At 37.9% G+C, this 26068-nt stretch overlaps 1 protein-coding gene across 5 annotated transcripts in view; it reads left to right on the top strand.

Annotated features, from left to right (window-relative positions):
- Nucleotides 1–26068, top strand: part of ERBIN (erbb2 interacting protein) — a 118675-nt gene that overhangs the window by 41616 nt on the left and 50991 nt on the right. For all 5 annotated transcript variants that reach the window (XM_079330494.1, XM_079330493.1, XM_079330495.1 and 2 more), the window contains exons 4-6: nt 10096–10293; nt 13046–13163; nt 25949–26027. In XM_079330494.1, coding sequence (XP_079186620.1) covers nt 10105–10293; nt 13046–13163; nt 25949–26027 — 386 coding nt within the window. In that variant the 5' untranslated portion in view covers nt 10096–10104. The remainder of the gene's footprint in view (nt 1–10095; nt 10294–13045; nt 13164–25948; nt 26028–26068) is intronic.

The raw sequence follows: 26068 nt of genomic DNA, 5'->3' as shown, positions 1-26068 counted from the left end.
AAAGAATATGCAATCAAGTGAAACATCAGAAATGAAGCTCAGATCTGATGCTAATCTCAGCAGTGCTGTTGATGGTATCCAATTAGAAACCATTCTTTAGAGGAAGTATTACACTGACACTTACTTGGATAGATTTACTGTCCAGATGGAAGTTATTTTCTAGGGCTGTCTCAGAAAAAGAGCAAAAAAAAATGTACGAGAACATACTTGCAGCAACTTGGGCTGCAGTTGTGTTACAACAGTGTGTGTGTGTGTGTGTGTGTGCACTGCTGTGTATTGTTATTATGTGTTATTATGAAAAGTCAATATAAATATTTTTTTAAAAGCATAAAAGGTACATTTGCTTGGTTATCTGAACATTGTAAAATTTTATTTTTTCATGTAAACTTAATCTGTAATTTTTCTCTCCCCCCCTTTTTTTGTAAGGATATTGCTGTAAAAGATCTTGCCTTAAATTCAAAGAATCACTGAAGAGTTAACAGTTACAAGGGGCCCCTGGAGATATCTCATCCAAGGCAGGGTCACCTAGAGCAGGTCTATCTGGTTTTGAATGTCTCCAGAGAGGGAGCCTTCATGACTTGCTTGAGCAGCCTGTTCTAGTGCTCTGCCACCCTCAACATAAAGTTGCTCTTCCTCATCTTGAGGTCAATCTCTTCTCAGTCTTCTCTTCTCTAGACTAAACAGGCCCAGCTCTCTCAGTCTCTCCTTGTAAGAGAGATGCTCCAGAGCCCTCATCATCTTTATGACCCTCCACTGGACCCTCTCCAGGAGCTCCATGTCTCTCTGGTGCTGAGGAGCCCAGAACTGGACACAGCACTGCAGGTGTGGCCTCACCAGGGCCCAGCAGAGGGGAGGATCAGCTCCCTTGGCTTCTGGCCACACTCTTCCCAATGCAGCCCAGGATCCCACTGGGCCTCCTGGCCACAAGGACTCACTGCTGGCTCATTGTCACCTTGAGATCCACCAAGACTCCCAGGTCCTTCTCTGCAGAGCTGCTCTTTAGTGGGGCAGCCCCAGCCTGTGCTGGCACTTGGGGTTATTCCTCCCCAGCTGCAGGACCCTGCCCTTGCCCTTGTTGAGTCTCATTTGGGTTCTCCCTGTGCAGCTCTCCAGCCTACCAAGGCCCAGCTGAAAGGCAGCAGAGCCTTCAGGTGCATCAGCCACTCCCCCAGTTTGTGTCATCAGCAAATCTGCTGAGGGTACCTTGGATCCCTTCATCCAGGCCAGTGACAAATAAGTTGAGTGAGACAAGTACTGATCCCTGGGGAACACCACTGCCTGCTGGATTCTATTGCCCTGATCCTGACCCTCTGAGCTCTGCCATTCATCCAGTCCTTGGTCCACCCCACTGTCCATTCATCTAAACCACGTTTCCTGTGCCTACCAGTGAGGATGTAATGGGAGATGGTGCCCAAAGCCTTGCTGAAGTGGAGTCAAACAACATCCACTGCTCTCCCCTCATCTACCCATCCTGCCCTGCCATCACAGAACGCTGTCAGATTGGTCAAGTATGATTTCCCCTTGGGGAATCCCTGCTGACTGATGACCTTATTTTCTTCTGCATGCTTGGTGATGGCCTCCAGAATGTTCTGTTCCATTGCCTTTCCAGGCTGATACTTTCCAGGGTCTTTCCTGCTCTTTTTGGAGATGAGGCTGACTTTGTCTATTGTCCAGTCATTGGGCACCTCTCCATGGTTTTTCAAGGATGATGGATAGTGGCATACCAACATCATCTACTAACTCCCTCAGCACCTGTGTGTACATCCTGTCAAAGCCCATGGATTTATGAATGTTAAGCCTATCTAGTTGAAATCCTCAATGACAAGGGCAAGGTCTTTCTTTCTCCAGCCTTCCTCTCTTTGCCCCAAGGTCTGGAATTTCTGAGGGCTGGCCTCAGTAGCTAACGCTGAAGGAAAGAAAGCATTCATGAATTCTGCCTCTCTCTGTCTTTTTTCACCACGACACCCATCTGATTCACCAGTGACCCCACATGTTCCCTAGTATTCCTTTTGCTGAGGACGTACTTGTAGAATCCCTGCTTGTTGTCCTTGATATTTCTTTACAGACTCAAATGGAAGTAGATTTTGGCCTTCCTTGTCACCTCCTTGCATTCTGTGACAATGTTCCTTTCATTCTGCCATGTGACCTGTCTCTTTTTCCACATTCCATATATTTAATTCTTCTATTTGAGTTTTGTTACAAACTTCCTGCTCATCCATAAAGGGTTCATGGGAATTTCTGGTTCATGGGAATGCACTGGTCTTGAGTTTGGAGGAAGTGATGTGTGAATATTGACCAGCTTTTTGGATCCCCTTCTCCTCTAGAGCCCTAACCCATGACATTCCACTAAGCAGGTCTTTGGAGAGGCTGAAGTTAGCTTTTGGAAGTTTAGAGTTTTGGTCCTGATTGCAGCTTTCCCTCACTTAGTGGATCTAGAGTTCCACTATCTCATGGTTGCCACAACCAAGGCTGCCCCCAGCCTTCACATTCTCAGTCTTTCCTGGCTTGTTTATACAAGGTCCAGTAATACACCTTTCCTTGTTGGCTCTTCTACCATTTATGTGAAAAAGTTACCATCAATGATCTGCAGGAACTTCTTGGATTCTGTGCTGGGTTGTGTAGTCTCTCTCCAAAAAACAGTAGGGTGATTGAATTACAGATCTATTCTCAGATATACATCTGACTTACTGATGTCGTGGTCTAGGCTTATAAAGATATTGAGTATTACTGCATTTCAGTTAAATGCTGCACTTGAAATAGAATATTTTATTACATAGTTTATTTGCCAGAGATTTTTTCTTCTCAGTTTAAAAATAATACTTCTGTTCCATTTTGACAGAGTCATTCTGTCGTTTTGTCATTGTTAAGGCCAAGTACTGCTGGCTGCTTTATTGCAGAAAAGAATTAGAAATAATAATTCTAAAGAGTTCTTTTGATATGCTTAGGGTGGGCTTTACTAGTCAAAATTAACTCTTGAGGTTTGTTTTAGTGTAGGCAGTTTAGATAAACTTTTCAGCTAAAAAAATATCTGTTACAATACATACCTAGTTAGAGATTTAGTTCCAGTAAAACAGGAGAATGCTGTTGTTGAACCAAGAAAATGTTACTGATACAGGTAACACCATTGCAACTGCAACAAGTAAAGAGATTTTATAATATGGTTTGATGAGAAGCTTCAGGTTCTAATTGTGTAAAGGATTTCTGTTTATTTTAAATCACAGGAAAATAGAAATGGTAGATTGAAATCTGATTAGAATTTATTTATAGAAGGCAAAAGAGAGAATTTATACAAACATCTCCAGAATTCATACCTGACATTGCTTTTCTGGATTATCTGAATTAATTGAAATTGTCTTGCTGCTCTGGCTCTAGGAGATGTGTGGATGGTTTGGGGTAGTTTCTTTTGGTCGTTTTAATATATAGAGACACTGAGAAATTGCAATGTAGTTAACCCCAAGAAAATTTTTAACTTGGAATTTTGACAAGCTAGGAGTAGAGAATGGCTGGTTTTGGTTACATTCTGGGATGCTGGATCAGATAAAAAAAGCTGATTTCTGAGGTCTCTGTTTCCCTAGTTTTCCCAAAAAAATTTAGCAAGCATCCTTAATATTTTTCCATTTAACAATTGGCTATTCACTGTATTTACTAACATGTTCTTCCTCTTGTTACCATTCACTATTGTTGTTTCAAAAGTAATGCCTTTTATTTCTTTTTTTTGAGTGTCGTCTGTGAGCAAGCACAGCGTGTTTTTTGGTGTTCCTTGCATCCGTGGGGACACAGACAGATGCAGTTGAGCATTGTTTTTATGCCAGAACCAGGGAGCCTCGGACTATAGCTTCATATTAAAATGGTGTTTTATTTTAATTTCATTTCCAACCACTTGTTCTTTCTCCCGAGTGCAGTACTTTGGTTCATTTTTTTGTACTGATATGTTTGCCAGTCTCATTCAGTGAAATGTATGACATAACCAGTCCAGTTTGGGTGGTTTTTTTTCCTAGAAGAGACATAAAGAAATAATTTGGATGAGAAGGGATGAAGAAGTGAAAATACCACCAAATGAGGCTTCACTACCTCAACCAGAGAGTGCTAGTGATACTTAAAAAGGGAAAGCTTCTTCACCGTGCAGGCTGTCTTTGCATGTTTCAGGTCCTTGTCAGTGGCCATCAGGTTTGTGTCATCCTTTCCTTTCCCAAAGATGACAAAAAAAAGGATTAAAGAGAGAGACAGTTTCAAGCTAGGGTATGCAAAATGGTGATTGCAGTTTGTTATTTTAAGAGTTCACCTTTCCTGCCCGAGAGGACTGAATTGATCTTAGGGGAAGTCTGTGGCAAACCTTAGTGCCACCCCCTACACACTTCCCTCCTCCCCACCCCCCGCCATGATTTCCTGATGAGTAAGAGGTGCCAAGTACTTTGAGTTGAAAGAGTGAATAATTCTGTGCTCCATTTACTCTAAAAAACTAGAATGTTTTGTGTTCCTTCTAGAAGTACTATGTTGTTTATAGTTTTCCCAAATGCACGAGAATAAGTTGTGTTTTTAACTGAAACATGTTCATGTAAATTGTGCTGTTACTTTTCACAATATAACATCTCTCATTAAGAAACCACAAAGCCTGTGTTTTGGTCTCTTCTGTGGTGCTTGTTGCTGCTTTAAGCAGAGAAAAACCCTTAAGGGTTTTTTCATAATTCTTTGTTTCGACTTGAAATTGTTGGGACATCTGTCAGTTGACCAATTAAGTCTGTATTTGTCAGACAGCATGTTAGTTTGCATACTCCCCGACACAATCTTTCCCTTTTCTGTGTTTACATGTGCTCAGCTCCATAATTCTACACTAGTTTGTAAACAGTGAGGTGGACAAAAAAAGTACTTCACGGTGTATTTTGTGTGCCTAGTTTGTCTTACCTTTCTGTATAGACATCTGATAGCTGGTTTCATTTTCAGCTGCTGCTTATGTAACATCCTTTTAGAAGGCCTGGGAGGGGGAAGTGGCTCTTTCTTGGCCGTGAGAGGTCCCATCCTATTAGCATCAGATAGGGAATCTAATACAGTGGAACTATTGCTGCTTTCAAAACAAATTAACATAGACTGAGGACAAAGTTTACTGTGATCGTAAACTCCACTTGAAGTTAAACTGAAAATGTCCCATGGGGTTCTGGCAGTCTACAGATGCTGTTGGACTGCCAGGTACTTGGGTGAGGGGAGTGTGCAGGGAATCATTAGAGTTTGAGGGAAGACTGATGGTGCACTGAATGATGCTAGTCTCTTCTGGATTAAAATTTAATGTATATCCAAGCTTGCTGTCAATCTTGTTTTCTTTCATTGGTCTTCAAACCAGTGCTTTTCTTTTCAGCTTAATTTTACAATAATTTACATTTTTGTGTTCTATACAGTTTTACTCTTTACGGTTTGTATTGGGTGTAGGCAGCAAGGATTTTGTAGTTGAGTATGATGTCCCACTGTAAGGAGAAGGGAGAACCTAAGATTTGTTGATGCCTTTCAAAAGGAATAACTAAAATTAGAAGGTCCACAAAAGTTTATGAAGTTTTGTTAGTTCATTAAACTTTGCGTAGAAGTTGGTGTGTTAGTCCTCCTAATGTAAGTACGCAGCAGTGGATTTTAGATAAAGGATTAGGGTGAAAAAGAGACAAAGAGAGAGACTGATTAAAGATGGAGAGAGAGAGAGGGAGTAAGAGAGAGCTACTCCTGGCTCATGTGTTGATCTAGCCATTAGGGTCCCAAGTGTACCCATGCACCTGGGCTTGGTTTTGGGTGCCTTTTTAATATATAAGCTTTCCCTGCCCTGGAATTAAGTTTCACACTTTTTATTTGTTTACCACTCACAGTCCTAACTTCCAGATCCTTGTGGAGATGTGTCAGAGGGCTTTGGATCTTTGGTGGTCTTTTTCCTCCATACAGTCTTTGCCTGCTTCTCCACCTCGTTTCTCTGTTTGTCCTGTACTCTACCAGGAGGTAGATCAAAGACCTTTGTCCCAGAACAGTGCTGTCCTACCTCCATATGGCCCCTTGTCCAGTCACATCTTGTTCTTTCTCACAGTGTGTTATTGCCAACAGTCCTTGGCCGTTATTACCTACAGTCCTTGGCTGGTGCCATGGCCACCCTGCTATTGGTGTTTGAGACAAACACAACAGCCCTTATCTTCTGGGATTCTGCAGGGGGTCTGCAGGTGCGACTTCACCACATGCATAAGCTGCCTGAAACTGCTGCCATGCTGGATGGAACCAATTCCAGCTTTTTCCAAGATGAACCCACTGCTGGCCAAAGCTAAGTCATTCAGCAATCTTGGTAGCACCTCTGTGATAGCATATTTAAGGAAGTATTAAAAACAACTGTACAGTAGCCAGGCAAGAAAAGTGGGACTATGAGACAAACAGGACCAGTGAAGAAGGGGGTGAAGGTGTCCCAGGAACTAGAATAGAGATTCTCCTGCAGACTATTGTCCAAGGTGGAGAAGATATACATCTGCAGTCTGTGCAGAATGATGTATTTAGCTTCCTATTCCTTCAAGAAGTTAAAAAACTGCTAAACAACCCAAGAACTATATAAAAGTAATAATTTTCCTCTTGACTGTGAACAATGAACCTCAGGTAAATTTGTGTCAAGGCTTTAATGGTTTGGGGAACAAGGGAGTTTTATTTGTGTTTCAGGTTTTTTTTTTTTTCTTTGAGATCTTTATTATATCTGCCTCAGAAAGAATCCAACTTGTTAAATGGCAGAGAAAAATAAGCCATCACAATGTTGTAAGTCTGCAGACAATTTGGGTTCTTGGATTTGGTGTTTCAGGTGGTCTGATGTTGTGGTACAATTGGAAATCAAGATTTTTCTGCCTGCAACACTTGCCTGTTTTATGACAGGAAAAAAATCACTATCCTTTGTGTCCCTTTCTATATTCTGTGTGTTTCCTCAAACTAAATATGGAGAAGTTTCTATTTGGTCAAAATAAGAAAAGCACATATTGTGTGTGAATCACATTTTCTGTCCTTCATAGTTCCAACAGTGGATTCTCTTCTGTATTTCCTGATTCCTTTCATTCATTACAGTTTTTCTGCTTGGGCAGAAGATGACCACAAGATGGGTAGACAAAGACAAGAAGTGTGTATGTCTGACCGTTGGTTTATAAAACATACATTGTAGAGGAGTGGTGGTGCAAAATGCTTCCCACCATCCTGACACACCCATTTCTTTGCATTGGCAGCCAGCTCTGTTGTAGAGCATCAATGTTAAGCAGTTCTTCTTATATGTGTAGAAATAAAAATGGAACAAACATAAAACCAGAAATTCAAAATTTTGATTTAAATCACGTTGCAGTTTCCTGTCTTCACTTAAGTGAAGCTTTCTTGTTTCATTCTGGGTTTTGAAGAGTTACAATTAGATATATACCCAGGTTGGTCAAACCAGTGCTTCGGAGTATGGTTGTTTATTTGATACTTAAATATGAGTTTTGACTATATGGGCGTAAGATGTGATGTGTGAGTTTAGGTACTTTAAGGGACTGAAAGAGACATGATCCAGCACTGTGATATTGTATAGGCATTTGTTACTAAATCTGCTTACAGTGCTGTGGATGCATGTGATCTTTTACCAGATCTTTCTTCCCCCACATTTTCCAACAGCTCAAGGTCTCCCTTACAAAATAAAGTAATAAGTTAGGAAAACTAGGTCTGTGTGGGTTTTGCATTGTTAGGCTTTGAGTTTTGATGCTTCAGAAACAGCAGAGACATGGGCAAGTAGGACTCCATGTGAAAAGAACAGCCACTGAAGAAGAGGGGGCAAACAAAGTAATGAATGTTGAGGGATTTGAATGACAAGTAGTGTCTTTTTATTATTTATATGAAGCATATAGTAAAGTCTTAATATTCTGCTTTCAAAATAAGTTCTCAGAAGTTGAAATAGCTGGACAAAGTGAACTTATTGATGACTTTCCCTCCCAGACTTCTGGTAATTAATTCACATGTACAATCTCTGCTTCTAATGCTTATTTCCATGATGTATGTTCTTCTGTTTATACTCCTGTTTAAAGAGACTGCTGTTGATGCTTCTTTCAAAAGTATTCTTTTTCCACAGCTTTGCCATTCTCTAAAGTAGTAGCAAAATGAGACTAAATTTATTTTTTGTCAAAGGCATTTTGTTTTCAGGTGTTAGCCAGGGAATTCAACTTGTGTTTTCATGTTCAGCATCAGAAGCTTGGAGAATGCATGGGTAACTTTGTCCCAGTGAGCGCATCATCTTCCATAGCATCTTTGACATCTGTCTCTGGTTTGCTGGAGGATATCATTCTTGAGCCTGTCCTGTGAAAAGAGGCAGGAGGAGATTATGCTATCTGTTTTGCTGACTTTCCCATTTTGTGGAAATCCCCAGTGTGGTATTTGCAGTCTCCAAACTCCTTGTATTGCATTACAGTTAAATTTTTATATAATTTTTTGTTTGAATAATGTGGCTGCTGTTTTATGGGAAATACTGTGTTCTGATAATCAACATTGTAACAAACTTCTAGCAATGTGGAAGCATTGTTAAAGCATGAGGTTTTGACATCTCTAATGAAGAATTTTCTTCCTTTTTTTTTTTTTATGGATAAATATAAAATCTGACTGTTCACTGCCTGTGTGATAAATTCTACTTCTGGTTAATGAAAACACTTAAGTATACCAGTCCCTTGGTCTGTTGCCATATGAATTATACATATTGTGAAGTATTTGGCAAGCTAAGCTGCACATAGAGGAAAATCCAAGCACATTACTTGTTTTTGTGTCTTAGTGGGAAAAAGTGGTCTTGCTAGTGACTTTACATAGTACCATGGGCATAATATTTTATGTTCTCCCTGTATTACTAATATACTGTCTGAAAGTTGAAGTGCAATCTGCAAAGCGTATCTGAAAGCCTTTTTTAGCACTTGGAGGAGAAAGTTTCCTGTCACTAGTCCAAAAACTGAAATATAATTTCAGCAGTTAAAAAAAAAGGAGATTATAAAAGGCCTTTTTTCATTTGGAGTGTTGGCAGTTTGATTGAGAAAATAAATACTTGGTGCTGTTTTGGCAAAATATGTATTTTTAGGCCAATTTCCTGAGGAAACGAAGCTGACATGATCATGTTGTTGTTCTGTATATGTTGGTCCTTCCTGAAAAATTGAGTCTGTCATTTAATTTCAAACAAACTTGAAACCTGAGGTGACAGTCTTATGATTTTTTGAAACTCCATTGCTAATTAGAGAGTGAGACCTAAACTTGTGCTGTTCCCGAGGAGAAAAGAGGCAGGAATATGGCTGGTGTGTGCTGTCAGTTATTAGCTAGTCAGCACCAGTTAGGTTTGCATTCTCAGGCTGAATAGGCATAATGTAGAAATCATGGAGAATAGAGGGAACTGTTGTAACAGTGAGTTCAGGGGAAGAAAGGTACATTCCCATAGCAGGTGAAGTTTCCTCGTTCCAGAGTGCACAGCAAGATGTGTTGAAGTTTTCCAAAGGGAATGAAGTTGCAAGAAGAGGTCATGTTGTTGTTTCTGCACTTGGAAGCCTTTCTGTTCAAAGTGCAGATAGAGCAATTGATAGAAACTGGTTGTTTCTATTGTATTCTGTCATTAAATGAGGGATTTGAAACTAAACTATGTGAATTTGCATGTACAAAAAAAAGCCAGATTGGATTTCCTACAGCTACATTTTAATTCTCTGTAGAGGGTGGATTTTATTGTGCTAAACAAAAATATCCCACAGACCTTTGTAAAGCTTTGATAAGCTGTGTTGTAAAGATGCAACTGACTGTTCAGAAAGGCCCATTTCAAAGTTCTCTGATTCTCTGCAGTGTAGGACCGTGTTAGTTGGCGACAAGTCATAGTCTAAACTTTTACTTCATTTTCTGGTATCTGTAGCTGTGTTAACCCCATTTAATATTATCAGAGTTCTGTTGTATTTAAAATAAAGTAAGTGCATACTCCTCACTGTGTCTCATGTATACAAATATATATGCAGGTATATATATGCTCCTTCTTTTCAGTAATTAGCAGCTGGCTGAAGTTTGAGGAACTGTGTGTGGGCATTTCTGAGGTTGTCTTGGTTTTTAAATTGACTGATTTCCCTTTTACAGTGCCTGAAAATGACAACGAAGCGGAATTTGTTTTTGCGGCTGGTGCCATGCCGCTGTCTGCGTGGAGAGGAGGAAACTGTGACTACACTTGATTATTCTCACTGCAGCCTGGAACAGGTGCCTAAGGAGATTTTTACTTTTGAAAAGACCTTGGAAGAACTGTATTTAGATGCTAATCAGATTGAAGAGCTTCCAAAGGTAAGTTGGATGATTTTCCTTTTAGATACACTTACTACATCTTTACTTTACCGGCATTGTAGAAGCTAATTGGGACATAGTTTGCCGTGAAGCAGCCTTGCTAGACTGAAAGTTTATGCATTACAGCTGGACTATTTTGTTGCATGAATTGGAATGAAATTGCTCAAGCAACAGATCTGGCTCAAGAGAGTTACAAAGCAGAAAAAACTGTCTAACAAATCTATTTCTGTGCACTGAGAAGTGAGTAGGCTACCACTTGCCTTCAAGTTAATGTGTTTTTATATTAGAATAAGTCATACTTAAAGGCTATTTTCTGAGAAACTAAAGATGTTTTCCAGCTTTTAAGTAATATTGGTCATTATTTTTTGCAGCCATTTAATTTTTCCAAAGAAAACACTCCCATATATAAATTCAAATATGGCAAAGAACAAGCAGAGAGATTAGGGGTAGTAGGGTAGAAGATATAGTCAAAATCATTTTTATTCATTTGACCAAAATTCTGGTAATTAGACTTCCCTAGAAGGATTGTAGGGGAAGGCCTGTAATACTTGAAATGGTCCTAGTCCATACGGAGCCAGAATTTCAAGCTGTGTATTCCTTTTCCATTTTACTTGGTCTTCCAACTCTGAAAAAGGCTTTTAATTCAGTAATTTCAAATATGAAGAGTGTGACACTTATCAGGCCGTCTCTAGTTTTCTGAAACCCTGTTAAGACTTTCCCACTCTCACCTTTCCTCTTTGCCCAGTAGTGTTTTGTGATCTGGCCTTTGTATGGCACAATACAACTCTTTTGGGACTGCTGTCAACCTTATCAATGAAATGACCCATCAGTGTGGCTGTTGGATTTTTTCTATTGCTCTGAATCTTGTCAGAATTCTAGCTTAATTCAAAAATCAGTTCTTGCAGTATAGCTCCTTAATTTAGCTGACTTGTTGAGGGCACAGTATGAGCAAACTGGGGAGAAAGGTTGTGGTAGAGAAGGAATTGACTTTACATGAAATGTTGGTGCATAGTCTCAGCTTCAAAATGGACTGGGCATTTGAAATTATTTCATCATCCACCATCCTAGATGCTAAATCACATCTGAAAAATTACCCTATTTGCTCCAAGTGCCACGTTGTGCATATGAGCTGAAAGGCTCAAACTGTAACAGTTTGACTTCTCTCTCTCACTCTGATGTTTGGAAGAAATCAGAAATAAAATAGTCTTTAATTATGTGGTTTCCTACATTTACTACTAATAATTATGAATATGTAAACACTAAAAAAGAACAACAGAAAGAACAACTGAAAAGTCAACATCATCCTTCCTTCCCCCTCCATATTCCTTTAGGGATCTTGCAGTTCCTTGTGCTGCATGTGACTTGACCTGAGTTGTCAGAGAAATTTCTAATGATTCCAAGAATTTAGATTATTGCTTTCCAGGGAAGGAGTTTAGGTATATATTCTTGTAATAAGGGAATGGCTCCAAAACACCTGAGTTCATCAAAGTATACTGAGTGAATTGTAACTCTTCAAAGCCTTAATGATAAATAAGTTTTAACAGACATTTCTGAAGAATTGGAAACAGCAGTAGACTAGTTGAGCTCATTCCTTTAACTGTCCATCTTGCTAATTCATGTTTGACTTTGTTCTGGGGTGATATATGCAAATTTTACAGGAATGGGGCTTGTTCAGTCTCTGATTTAAACAATGCTATTGTAGTTGAGAGAGACACAAGATTTTGGTCAAACTGAGCCCATTGGTATTATAGTGATTGGGATAATTTTTTTTTAGTCAATGAGCACTTCCTGGTTTTTTATGATCTTTTTTCAGAATACCAAAACAGAAAATCAGTATGTTGAGGTATTTATGAATGATCTTATCCAAAGCTGTCATGAAAGGAATACTCCTTGTGAATTGTTCAGATGAATATTTTCAGCTGTTTTCTTAGAGTTATTCATTTTAAACTATGTGTAAATTTCCTGCATATCTATTGAGGTTTTTTTTCTTCCATTATGTTAAGATTATTAGCCCTACTTTATTTGTAAAGCTTTTGAGGAAGAATCTCTAGGCACCCTGCATTTTAGAGGAGACCTGGCTTTGAGCTAGTATTTGATAAAGATGATAAATAATGATAAATTTGATAAAGATGGTAATACAAGTGTACAAAAGAGATTAGACAGTTTTCTGTATCCCTAACTTGAACTTTGACTAGTTACAATTAGTTACAACTAGTTTTCAAGTTTCCTTCACCTTTTTTGGATTTTTTCATAGTTAAGGTAGGAAGAGAGAATGAGAAAAAGTATTGGAAGACATGTCAAAATGAAATTTATACTTTTAGAGGAGGTGAATACCTACTGAAGTCCTGTGTTCCAGAATGACTCGACGTTAAAAGATGTGTCTATGAATTTTTCTTTTCTTTCTGGAATAAGCTCTACTTACCTCTGTGGTGCCACATGGTATGTCTGTAATAGAAAACACTTTGCAATGTTTGCAGGTCTGTATGTAACTACAGGTCACAGTTTCTGAGATCCTGGAAGGAACTTGTAGGAAGTATTAAGCATAGCTGCTGCCTTGTGACAGTTTCTTGCTTGCTTAAGCATTGTAATATGCGTCAATTTCAATGAAACTAGTTAAAAATTTTCTGTAGTCAAAAGCACTAAATAACCTGCTTTTCAGGCCATGAAGTAGAAATTTAAAAGGGTTGAAAAAAAAAGCTGTATAGAGAAAACTGAGAGAAAATCATATTCACTTTTTTCTTTGTTTCAATAGCAACTTTTTAACTGTCAGTCTCTACACAAGCTGAGTTTGCCAGACAATGATCTAACCACATTGCCAGCATCCATTGCAAATCTCATTAATCTCAGGGAACTGGATGTCAGCAAGAATGGTAAGTCACTTTGCTTATTGTATTGAGGTAACTAAAAGGCAAATCACCATTGACTGTACAAAGACACTAGTGAAACTATAATTTCTAGAGGCTATATAGCTAGTAATTTTAAAATTAGTACTCTAAATCCCTGCTTACAATAAGAAGATGCTCTTTTATGATCTGGTTATGATATTTAATAATATCTCTACATTGATTGATTTGTAGACAGCACTGTCTGGCATTTTATATTCTCTGAAAATACGTAAGTTCAAATGTTAGTTTTAGTAACTTCTGTCATCTGTCATTATACTGAAGAGAATTTGCACAAGAACTTGTAAATTATGCTGTATTTTATTGGTAAAATTTATTTCATATTGGTTGAATATTGGTTTTGGTTTATTTTAATATGCTGTTGGAATATTGTAGTATAGTAGGACTTGGCTTTGCCGTCCTGATCTGGGGATGGTAACTTCTGTTGTGTGGGGAAGTGTATTTCTGTCCATAGATATGACTTGGTTTACTTGTCTGACTTGTTAAAAATCTATCATTCTGTGTGAGTCAGACTTTTATAAGTTATGTTGTCAGCCAGGTATTTTATACATGGGTTTTTACTAATGGTGCTGCTTTGGTAAGCTGGCAGATGTGTGCAACTGTGAGGAAATTGAAATAATATTGTCATCCAACTTAGTTGTGTGACTCATTTGAGGAGAGAAGTTGAATCATGCTAATTTAGGAGAAGAGCTTTGTCTTACTAATTTAAAGTTAAGTAAGAGGATACCTCATTGAAATAATACTTGAATATAAGAATTGTGTAAACATTAATGCATAAAGATATCATTCAATTTATTGTTTTATTTGGGGTACTAAGTAATTATGACTCAACAATGAGAAGTTCTGCTTTACTAAGAAGGCATTCCAGCTGTTGAGGTGTTGGTATTTTCCTTGGTTGTTTGTTGTAGCCCAATCTGTACTTAAACTGTTACTGTATTGTCTTTACTTAGTGAAGACAGAACTCAGTGTGATAAATTGACCTGATACTGATCTGTTCCTGGTACAAGTGGATTGATAGTCTTCCTTAAAGAGCACTGGCCTTAAACTGTCACAGTAACACACAAGAGAGAAAGAATCATCTTTTTGTCCTGGACTGTTGGAAGTATTAACTGTTTGAAACACAAGTTCTCAAAAGCAGCAAAAGGAGATTTGAGTGCTGCTGTTGGCAGATTCCATAGCTCATAAATCAGCAGCTGAAGCCAGGGGCTACTTGTCTGTCTAAAATATCGTGGCTCTGGACTAAGCCTGCAGAGCTCAGTGCTGAAAGAGCACTTGTTCCTCTGACAATATGATATGCTATCACAGTAAACTATGGATCTCTGTTTTCTAGAGGCTGGGTTTTTTTTAATTCAGAGAAATGGCAGGGGGTACAAGTTTATTTAAACTATTATCATGTGCCTGGTGTCAGACTTATCACAATTTGGATAGCTTCTCTGACTAGTGTTGCACATGAAAAATAGTTCTGAGGTCAGCAGCTTGTTTACTAGAGACATCTTGTCTTCCAGTAGTTCTAAAGCCTCCATAAAATTAAAAAAAAACCAAATCAGAGTTCCTGTTTGTTCCTGCTGGGTGAAATAAGAAATAGTGCTCTTTATTCTGTAATAATAAGACCTCATTTGTTGGCCTAAGTGCCTTTCCCTTTCGCTCTCCACTGTTGCAACCATGGAAGATTTTTCTTTTGGCAACTGCAAGCCTTGTGTCTGTTTTTTTTTTTGTGTCCATCCTTGTGTGTATTTTTCTCTCTGCAAGAATTTGCTGCTCACTTTTTCATTGTTCTGATGGGTATCTATAATAGGGCCAAATAGAAGGTATTTTTTATTACTTTTCTAAGAGTAGCAAAATTTATCAAAATCTGTTATTCTTCCTTTTTCTGTTATATCTCAAAAAAATGGAATATGGAAGCAGTGGACTTCTGTGGAAATAATGGCTTTCCTTTAGTTTAGAAAAAAAACTATAATTAGTTGAGATTAATCTCCAAAAGTGCAGGATGATGAGAGATGGCAAATTCTAAAAATTCAGTGGTTTTTGGATTCCTGTGGTGTTTTCTTCTGAGATGAATTGGTCTAAATCATAAAGTGCAGATGCCTCGACATCAAATATGCATTATTTTTAAAGGTTGTATTTTTAGAAGGATAGCTAAACCTTAGTTTTCAAATACCTATACATATGAAATATGGTACACATAAAGTATTTGAGCTGTTTCTGGCATAGACATAATCAAATGTACTGGCCAAAGTGTTTAATTTTCTAAAGAGCTGATAGGAAAATGAAAAACTAAGCTTCAAATTTAGAATGTTTCAAAATTACCTAATGAATTGCAGTCTGGCTCACAGAGTGAGACTGGTCACATGGTAGACCATCCAGTTGTCCAAGTAGAATTATATGCATATATATGTGTGCACTTAATATTTGATGTTTAGATGAAAGATCAAAATCGCAGAAATTTTTCAAGGTAGCAGATTTGTTACATGAAAGGTGTTAGTCCAAGAAAGCAATCTTTATAGTCCTTTAATAGCACATGAAAAATCTTGCTCTTTTAATTTTTGGCTTAAATACACAGAATAAATAAAACTCTCTAACAGAGACACAGCAGATGTGCAAATGCTGATACTTAAGAATATTTAATGTTTTATCAGGACAAGGATTCATCTAATCTAGTGTTCTGTCTCCAACAGTGACCAAAAGTAGAAGCCTAGAAAAAAAATTAGAAAAATACAGGAAGCCAGGAGACATGAGTGTTTCCCTGTATGCTCCCAGTGTGCAGCACCTCCTCTTATTTGGCCTCCTTGAGCCAGACAGAGTGTTTTTTTTATTTACAAATCTGCATTTAACTACTTCTCTGTCAGTTTATCTGCTGTTTGAAGTGATGTATGTTTTGAGATGTGCTGAGTTAGAACACAAGCCTTTAATGGCTTTGAGTTGGGGAGCACTCAGAAGTCTTTGTACAAGACATTTTATTATTTATATATTATCCATGGCTGCTGAAGTGGTCATGGTATGAGTGTAGCCTAAAAATACCAAACTGCTGCTCTATGTGCAGCAAGCACAGACTAGAGTTAGTCTTTACTCTGCTTTTATTGTTGGTAGTAGTCATTAAATTCTGTAGCTTTTTGGTAATGAGGACATGCACTGTCCTTTTATGGCATTTTAATCCGATTCCCAAGGCTACTGTGAACCTTTAATATCAGAAGTATTTTGTTGCTTCTTTCCAGATACACCTCAGCTTTGAAATTTTTAGCTGAAGCTGAAAACTTGTGCTATCCCAGTCACAAAGATGAAATGAAACTTGAACAAATGGTTCAATAAATAAACTGCATTCCTGTGTGAGAAATTACATCCTGCACTATACAAAGCATTGCGAGATGCTTTTTCTCCCACCCCTATAACATGATGGGTTACATCTTAAAGAGAAGTTGCAGCATACGGAATGTGAGATCAGTGTAGAAAAATTAGGTTTAATTAATGTTATATTTATGAGGCTAAAGGTGATCAAACATTTTAATCCTTTCTGACCAATTTATGTATGTATTGACAACTGTACAGGAAAAAAACCCCACCCTCCAAAAAACCCTGCAACACCACTCTTCACCTCTAAATCAGCATCTTTCAGGGTTAAACTTTGGGGAACAATCATTTGCTTGTGACTCTGGCATGCCAGCCTTAGCATGCATCTGGGGCAGTGTGGAAGGATGTCAGGTAAATATTTTTGCTTCTTCAAGAAGGGGTGAGCATTTATGTGCGATGTCTGATGGCATATCTAAATGTATAGAAGAGTTACCTTCACAGGTTACTAGAATCAAGTGATTTGAAAGGCTGAAACATAGGATGAGGTGACTGCCAGGAAAATCAGGCTTTCCTGGAAGCTTGGGAAATGCGCTTGAAATTGCTTGTGTCTGTGGGGTTAGTCTATTGGGAATCAGTGAGATGATCTCCTTTTCTCTGCATGCAGGTAGTGAAAGGAAAAGGTTGAATTTTTATTATTCTGGCCTTTGTAGGTAACAGTACCTTCAATAGTCTCTTAGATATGTCTTTCATAGTGATGTTACAGCAAATTTACTTATGTCAGTTTGTTACTCTGTATTACTTTATGGAAAAATAGACAAACTAAACTTAAGAAAACACTCCCCTCCCCTCACCCCTCTGCCTCCAGGCATATCTGCCTATAAAGTTATTCCAGTAATTTTAAAGAGTTTTTGTTAACAGATGCAAATTTAGATCAAATATGTTTTCTTCAGTGTTCTAAAATAATCTGTTGATTTGGCAGTGTTTTATACACTCTGTGCCAGAAGTTGTGGAATTGGAGAATGAGAATTCAAGGAACTATCCAGTTTTGTGTTGCCCATCTGGTACATTTAGGAATATAGCTTTTCTAAGGAATTGAGAATTATTCATAGTAATAGGGGGAGACAGATCGAAGTTTTATTTTCTGCAGGAAGTAGTAAGACAGGAAGACCCTGAACACAAAATAACTTGCTGTAAATTTGCTGTTTCTATGCTTATATTGACAGAGAGGCCAAATCATCCATGATAGTGAAATAGAAGATAATTGATTTGCTACAGAGTTCTGAGTTAGCTCTGTGTTAGTGTATCACTGTATAGGTGCTCTAAATGTTGGCAGCCCTTCTATTTCAAGTCTTTTTTCAAGTGTTTGTAGTACTTTTTCTTAAATATGTTGTCTTATTGAAGGTACTGAAAAGAATCTGTTTATTCACAATAGAACGGTCTCTGTGTGTAAGAGAGGATGCAAATTGAATAAAATTTCAATGCAGATAAGATTTTGAATACGAAATTTGAGTGAATGTATCTAAAATTCTGAAGTAAGCTTATTAAAAATTCTTCCTGGACTCAAAATGAATGTTTGTAACACAAGAAAAGGTATTGTAAAAGTAATTACAAGGTTTGTAGATGTGGATTTACGTGTAAAGACAGAACAGAATAGGATTGTAGAATAGATTTGTTTTGCAAGGGACTTCAAAGATAATTTAATTTCAACTCCCTTTACAGAAGCAGGGACACTTTTCACTAGACCAGGTTGTTTCGAGTCCCATCCAGCCCAACCTTAAATATTTCCGGAGGAGGAAGCATCCACAGCTTCTCTGGGCAGCCAGTTTTCACCACCCTCACAGTAAAGACTTTCTTCCTAGCATCAAATCTAATGCAGTCCCATCCACCCAATGTCCTGTCACTACTTGCTCTTTTAAAAGGTCCCTTCATCTTTTTTGGACAACTCTTCAGGTACTGGAATGCCATAATTAGGTCACTCTTAATCTGACTATACTAATTCACTAGAATTCTCATCTTCTGCATCTTAACTACCTATCCTAGATTCTTCTATCTCCGGAACATCATACCTATTTTTAGGGGCAGATTGGTAGCACAGGGAACATTCTTTCTCCTGCTCTGAGCCGAGACAACAGTCTGTTCTCCCTTGCCTTGTAAATTAGCTGATCCTACTTGCTTGGGTTGGATGTTAACTTATTTTCAGGTCCCAAGGATTTAAGGGAGGGATATCACACTGCCTTTAATACTAGCATCAGTGGCCTGCTCAGGTTCCCAGCTGGTACACTGCCTAGTGAGCGTTCTATGCAATGAAGCTGGTCTATCATGACACTCTACTCTGCCTTTAGGTTCTAGTGGGTCTCCTAGATTCTGGTGCTCCCTGCAGCTGAGGGTTTGGATGGCTCTCTGAGACTCAGGAGGTCTGTCCTGGGTGTAGACACCTACCTTAGGAGGCTGTGACCTCTCTTGGGTTTCATGCTCAGCACAGCCATTGCAATGGGTAGACACTAATTTTGTTGGCAAAAGGGTTCGCTGCATGTTGACCACTCAGTAGGATGGATTGGTTCCTTCTCTGTGCCCTTCCTCATGAGCTGCCATGCAAGACCCCCTGTGCTTCTTCCTCCTGAAGCCATACTCCCAGTCACTTGCACTCACTGAACCCATTTAAGTCTCCCATGTTTGCTTGCCCCTAGCTATTTATTCCTTTTTCCACTGCAGAGCTGCTCTCTCTCACTTGACAGAACTGCTGGGACTTGGCTTTTCCTGGCAGTCCTGATGGATGTCTCAGCTGTCACTCAGTTTTCCCTGACTCCAGAATTACCCTGCTTTCCTCAAATATAGTGCTCAGCCTACCCAGAACTTAGTGCAGCCACTGGTGGCATCACCATTGTCACTATGCACCTCGCCAATTCACCAAAGGAGAAACTTTAATCTTTTTTTGTAACAGGGTGTGCTTTGAGTGGCAGTTGTTATGTAGTAGCTAAAAGTAACTGGACGCATAGCACAGATTTTGCAGTCCAGGGTAGTAGGGGACAGGGCAGGGGAAAGCAAAGCGGCTTCCAGTGGTTAAGTTTTGTGCATCTCTGGATACTTGACAGCATTCCACCCATGAATTAGACATGACTGAAAACCATGTAACTTTGGAACTTGTCCAAAAAAGCATTATGGCCACAACTGTTGTCAACAACTCTCCTAGTGTTCCACATTTTGCAATTTTACTCTGCCCTGGCATGTTCTGGTTTATGTAAATGATTATGTCAGGCATACCTTCAAGAAGCCTGGCTGAATTACTCAAGAATTACTGGCTATCCTTTTTTTTTTTTTTTTTTCACAGATCAGATGTTGAGAAACCTGTTTTGCTACTCATATTGCTTCTCATCTACATTATGTAAGAGACATGGCTAGAACAGGCCTAGAGAGACCTTATTCTAAAAATTGAGGAAGGTTTGAGAAGGAATGCTTGGGAGACTCTTAGGTGTTCTGCACTGTCTTAGCTGTGCTAGTACATGTGTGTAAAAGCAATAAAAAACCCAAACCTATAAATCCGAAAACTGTAATTGGAAAGGTGTTACTGCTGTCATAGAGGTGACTCTTGCATCTCATATAAACCTGAGATGCAGGTGGTCTGCAACTAGCTGCAAGGAAAAACTATGGGAAGGGAATGAATGTTCAAAAATAAGGGTGGGTGGGTCAGTACTGTGCATTGAATTGTTTGGGTTCTAATACCCTGCTCACTTTGAATAATGAAAAGCACTGGTTATAGTTCAGAAAGTATGCAGCAATCCCACATTAAGGTAAAGTTGGACTGTGACTAATACTGTAACTTTTCAGTTTAAAATTTCAGATTTTGCAAACAGATTTTTCAAATTCTTTGGAAGATTTAAGGCATATCTTTTTAAAATACTTTTCTGTGTTAAATCAATAAGGGCTTGAAGGACAGTTGCAGCATAGGCCTAAGGGGAAGAACAAACAGCAGCTTCTCTTTTTGTGGTGGAGCTGCTTGCCCAGAAGTTAGACTCAGGATAAACAAACTAGCTGAAGGAAGAAAGCAGGTAATTTGTATTCATACAAACTGAACCTGTATGTTTGTCTCTGTGTTCTCTATACTTGCAAAGGTGCAGAGTGGAGTAAGTGCACAGCAGCCTGTGGCTTCATGTATTTTGCTCTAAGTGAGCTTTTCAGTGTGCCTGTTTGGAGAGACTTTTTTTTCCCCCTGACATTGTCTACAGACTAAGAGAGCTAGCTGCAAACTCCTTTGGGAACATCACCTATATGGCTTCTAGAGGTCTCACATGCTCTGCATTTTAGGGATGGAGCCAATATTTTTTCCTTGCTCCTATTTAAGCTTCTTTATATTTTTTCTGTATAGGAAGAGGTGCAACTCTCTACAAATAGTACTACAAATCAGTAGGGACTGCCACTTCTGTATAGCAGTGGTGATTTCTATAACTGATATTTGGACATGCTAGTTTTAGCATTTGTTTCTGAATTAAGGTATTACCACAGCATGAGCCAAAGTGCAAGCCCCTGTCTGCATTAGGACTGAAGCAGAAGCATACAGGGCTGTCAGCACTGAGATCCATAGCAGTCAATGATTCTGCCAACAGTGATCTGACTTGCACAATTTTCTGTAGATATGGAATTGCCAGTATTTGAGTAGAAAAAAAGGTATCTGATAAAGAGAAGAAATTGTCTGTTTTTCTCCTGCTCTGCAAGTTACACTGGCCCTAGTGATAGGAGAGAATTGTGCTGTGTGGGAGAGGAGATGAGTGTAATTTAAGATGGTGAGGGGGACCCTAATTATACTTACAGCCTTAATCCAGGCAGAAGGACTTTGGAGCACACTTCCTGTGACATGCCATGTAAAAAAAACCAAAACAAAACAAAAAATCATTGCTCTCCAAGCAGTTAGAAATCAGGTGAAATTCTGTATTTCAGTCATGTTATGTGATCAAGAACTGAGGTGGATTGCCTCCAGATTTTTGACTGTTGACCTGAAATCCCTCTATGACCTTTTTGGTATGTCCTCTAGATATCTGCCACAGCTGGTCTTGGATCATGATTGAATACCACAAGTTTAGGTGGTGAGGTTTTGCCAAGCAGAGTTCGGAATGATGAATACTTTCTGCTTTTGGTGTAATCCAGACAAGAATTTTAAATTCTTCTTTCGTACCTATATGCCAAATTTTCTTAAACATTCTTTCAGGTTTGGGGCTATTTTTGTTTGTTAGTTTTCTTTCCTTTTTCTTTTTTTTTGTTTGTTGTGTTTGTTTATAACTTTTGTTTGGTCTTTGTGTTTGTTGTTTTGGTGGTTCATTTTTGCTTTTTTGTTTTTGGGTTTTATGGTGGGGCTTTTTGGTGGTGGGTAGTTTTTTGTTTGTTTTCTGTTTTGGTTGGTTGGGTTTATTTGTTTGGGGTGATGGGGTTTTGTTGTTATTGTTGAGGGGGGTTGGCATTCTTTTAGCTGGAGACTGGCTAGTGAGTTTAAAAGTGCTTGAAATCTGGGAAAACAGGGAGGAAAGAACAGACAAGTAAATGCTAAAAGCTATTACATAAATCTAACTTCTGTGGTAAACTACACTACAGAAAGAACTTTGCTCACAATTCAGTTTGGATCTGGTGGTTAAAGATGACCAACAAATTGTCTTTTCTCCTACTGTGCTCTACAAATGTTCACAACCCACAGGCATGATGGTTTGTATTTTTTTGGAAAACAGTGAGCTGGGCATAGTGATTGTTACCATGTAAAGTGCAAAATTAATGATATATTGAAGAACTTGTCCATATTATGCCTTTCAACGAAAGTGGAATAAGACTGCAACAGATCAGGTGATTTGTTGCACTGCCCTCTATAATCTGTGAGGTTCGGCGTACAGAGAAAGGAGTAAAAAACCCAAGAGAAAAATAGGATTTAGAAAGGAATGTGGATCTCAGTTTGTGGTACTCATCTAAGGAGAGGTTCATGGAAGGATTAAGTTGGCTATCAAATTGATTAATTAGCACAGTGTAAAAAGTGAGTGAAGAAATATGTGGTCACAGAATCCCTTGAGATTTGCTGAGCTTCCTTAATGGGGAAGAAGATAGCAGAAAAACAAGCAACAATTCCTTTTAGAAATGTGTTCTTTACAACCCCGTTTTCCTTTTCTCATATATTTTTCTCATGTCTCTCTCCCTTCTTATTGATTCTTCTTTCTGCTTGTTTTTTCAAATTTTTCTTGGTGGGATAAATTAAAGAACACTACTCCAACAATAACTGGACATTTCTAGTACACATGAGGACTATAGCTGAGGAAAAGGAGTGGTCCAAACATTGTTATATAGCCAGTCAGTAAATACAATGTCCTATCACGAGGTAGAGAGTAGCAGTCTCCTGGTATTTTTTTTTCCTAGCTTCTAAATGTGTATTACACATAACAGGTATATTTCATGCTGTCATTCTCAATATGGTGCTCTTTTGAATGATGGCCATTTATCTGTACTGAAATATTGAGGGAGGTTGGTTAAGACAATATGTACCATAATGATTTTGGCTTGAAGAAAAAGCAAAATTAGTTTCCCAGGCTCCCTCATTGTTAGGTTTCTCCTATCAGTTGAATTTCTTTTGTTAATTTGTTGTTAAAACTGTTGCTGCCTCTTGCCCAAGGCATAGTCAGACAGGGGACTACTCTAGTGTTCTCTGATTATGTATAAAAACATGCTGATTTAACATGTCTGTATTTGGATAGCTAATATTTTATTTGGCTGTTCTTTTGAGTAAACTTATATTGACATTCTCCCCTCTCACAGATGTGCTATGTATTTTGGTTTTCAGGTAGTTATCACAAATATAAACTTTCTGTGCTTCCATTATTTCATGACACAGACAATGGAAACTAATGTTAATATTGCAAACATAATGTTTAATACATTGGATTAGCACAGTCTTCATCCAGGGACCAAGCCAAGGCCAGTAGTGAAACCATCTCTCAGAAAAGCTTAGAGAATCTCTGAGCATGATTCAAACAGCAAAAGTAAGGGCACAGAGTGACTCTGAGACACAGCTCAGCCTCCAAGGATGAACTTTACAGTGGTTTACTCTGATTAATGTAAATGCTTACTTTAAGAAGGGAAAATATGTATCCTCAGCAATAAAGAGGTCTTGATTTTTATTTTTTTTTCAGACAGCAGAAGTTCTCATCATACAAATCATCTGTAACTTCATTTCTACAGGCTCAGGGTATTGTGTCATGTTAGATGCTTTCCAAGTATGGATATTCTTTTTGCTGAAAGAGATGTTTTGCTACAACTGGAATTAAGATAATGTATATTTAAGTGTCTTGGAAGTGTGTTTCTCTTTATATTAAGAATATATGACAGCAGTAGATAAGGTACAGTTCTAGTCTCTTTGGTAGTTTCCTAATCTTTCTTGGACTTGAAAATAACATTACTGCTTTACAGAAATGAAGCTTTCTAACATAAGTAATTACCCCTTTTAGTTTTGATTTTGTACTGAGTAATAAAATGAATTAAATTAGTATCACATTGCCATCTTCTGCTTTGGCTCCACTCAGAGACCCAGTAAACTTCATGTGGCTGAGCACACACTCACACGCACTCACACATATATTATTATATATTATGTATTATTATATGTTATATATTCTATAATGAATATATATTACATAAATATAATATATTCTATATTATGTAATACATATATATAAAATTTATTAAAAGCTATATTTTTATTTATACCTGTGCATATGCATGAATATGCATGTTACTTGGGATATTTCAGAAATGTTGGCCTGTATTACCACTGATGGTTCTATTCTTCCTGGTCACTTCTGCTTTTGAGTTTAGCAAGTTATTTCCTAAAAATGTCCATGATACTTAAATGTATTTAAACACCTGGATTAACTTTGGAATGTCATGCTTTTTCCTTGTCTTTCACCTTTCAGTAACAGAGTACAGTACATGCTATGAATCAAAAGTAATAGTTTCAACAGTAATATAACAAGTTCTTGTCAAGAAAGACCTAAAAGTCTAGTTTGAAAGAAATGGTGTTGCTACTTTAGTTGAATTTGTGGAAAAGTCACTACAGTGGCTTTGCCATTCATTATCACCAATTGCTTGAAGTTTTTATTTTGTCACTGCTTTTCTTGTCTACTTCCATCTATTAAGTCCTAATATATCAGGTCAGTCTTGTTACTGCACAAACATAGAATCAAGCTTTAAGTTAACGTCAAATATTCTGCAATTTCTTATGTAAGTAAAAATATTACTTAGCAGTTGATGCTTTGCCACATGTTCTCAGAACAGATACATGAAGTTTCACCTGCCAACCTCAAGAAGTGATGCTGCCTTTGTCTTTATCTTCTTAGTGGTTTTGTTTCTTGGATTCAGTTACACTTTCCACACACCTGATAAAGCACTCACAAACAAAATTACAGGCATTAACTCAAAGACAAAGAGCTAAGGTTAGATATCTGTAAAACAAAGAAAACAAATTCTTAAACTAGCTTTATTTACTAACGTGGGGTTTTTGTTGCTGCAAACAAGTATGTTCTTAATCCTAGTAGAAAGGTATACCAGTATGGTTATTGTATTTAGGACAAATATTTTTAAAACAAAGACACCTGTCCCAGGGTATAAGAACATATTGCAGTTGTGATAGCAGTGGTTTTATTTAATTTTTTTTTCATGGTATATATAGTAAAGAGGGAGGTAAAGATTTTGCATGGTGGAACGATTCAGTACTGATTTTCTTCTGATGTGGTGGATACATGTCATATTCATGCTTTATCAGTTTCTGACAAATTCAGATTTGTAATTGTGGAATGCAACTCTACTCTGCCATTTTTAGAGATAACCTTGGGAATAAAAGGAGGTTACTTATTGTTTTAAGTTTCAAACGTGTGCCTGGAGCTTTTTTTGTGCTCCTCTCAAATGATCTAGAAGCTAAGAGCAAGCACATGTCACATTTTTGGATGGATATCTGATAGTTCAGAACTGTGAAGCTATAAAAATACTTAAATATTTGAAGCCTTACCATTTCATCTGGATGTTATACAATCTATGGATTTGATAAACAGTTTCTGTTGGAAACTTCATGCTACTTTGTGTTTGCCTTTTTGAAAATAAGTGATGTTGGGACTGAGGTTCTCATCTTAAGTACATTCCAAAGCATAAGTACTTCAATATTTGGCAGTAAGCAATGGGAATTAGTGTACTGTGTGTTTGTAGCTTGATGAGCTTCCCGCTAACCTGAAACATGAAAAGCTTTAGGAATAGAATTGTAAAAAAAATGATATTGCATTAGAGTATTTACTTAATGAAAACTGTATGTAAAATGAGATGTCAGAAAAACAGTTCACTAGTTGCTAAATAAATCAAAGTTTTTACAGCTAGTGGTTTCATGTGCATAATTTTTATTCATGTGGTAGAGTCTTATAATTAAAGGTTGTTTTTCTACCGCTTTCTGTATCTTGCAGGCATACAGGAGTTTCCAGAAAATATAAAAAACTGTAAAGTCTTGACAGTTGTTGAGGCAAGCGTAAATCCAATTTCAAAGTAAGTTTGTAAATTTTTTGATGTTTTATATTTCATGCAAA

Source organism: Erithacus rubecula (genome assembly GCF_903797595.1).
Source record: "Erithacus rubecula genome assembly, chromosome: Z".
Classification (NCBI taxonomy): domain Eukaryota; kingdom Metazoa; phylum Chordata; class Aves; order Passeriformes; family Muscicapidae; genus Erithacus; species Erithacus rubecula.
This window is presented reverse-complemented; position numbering and strand designations above follow the sequence as displayed.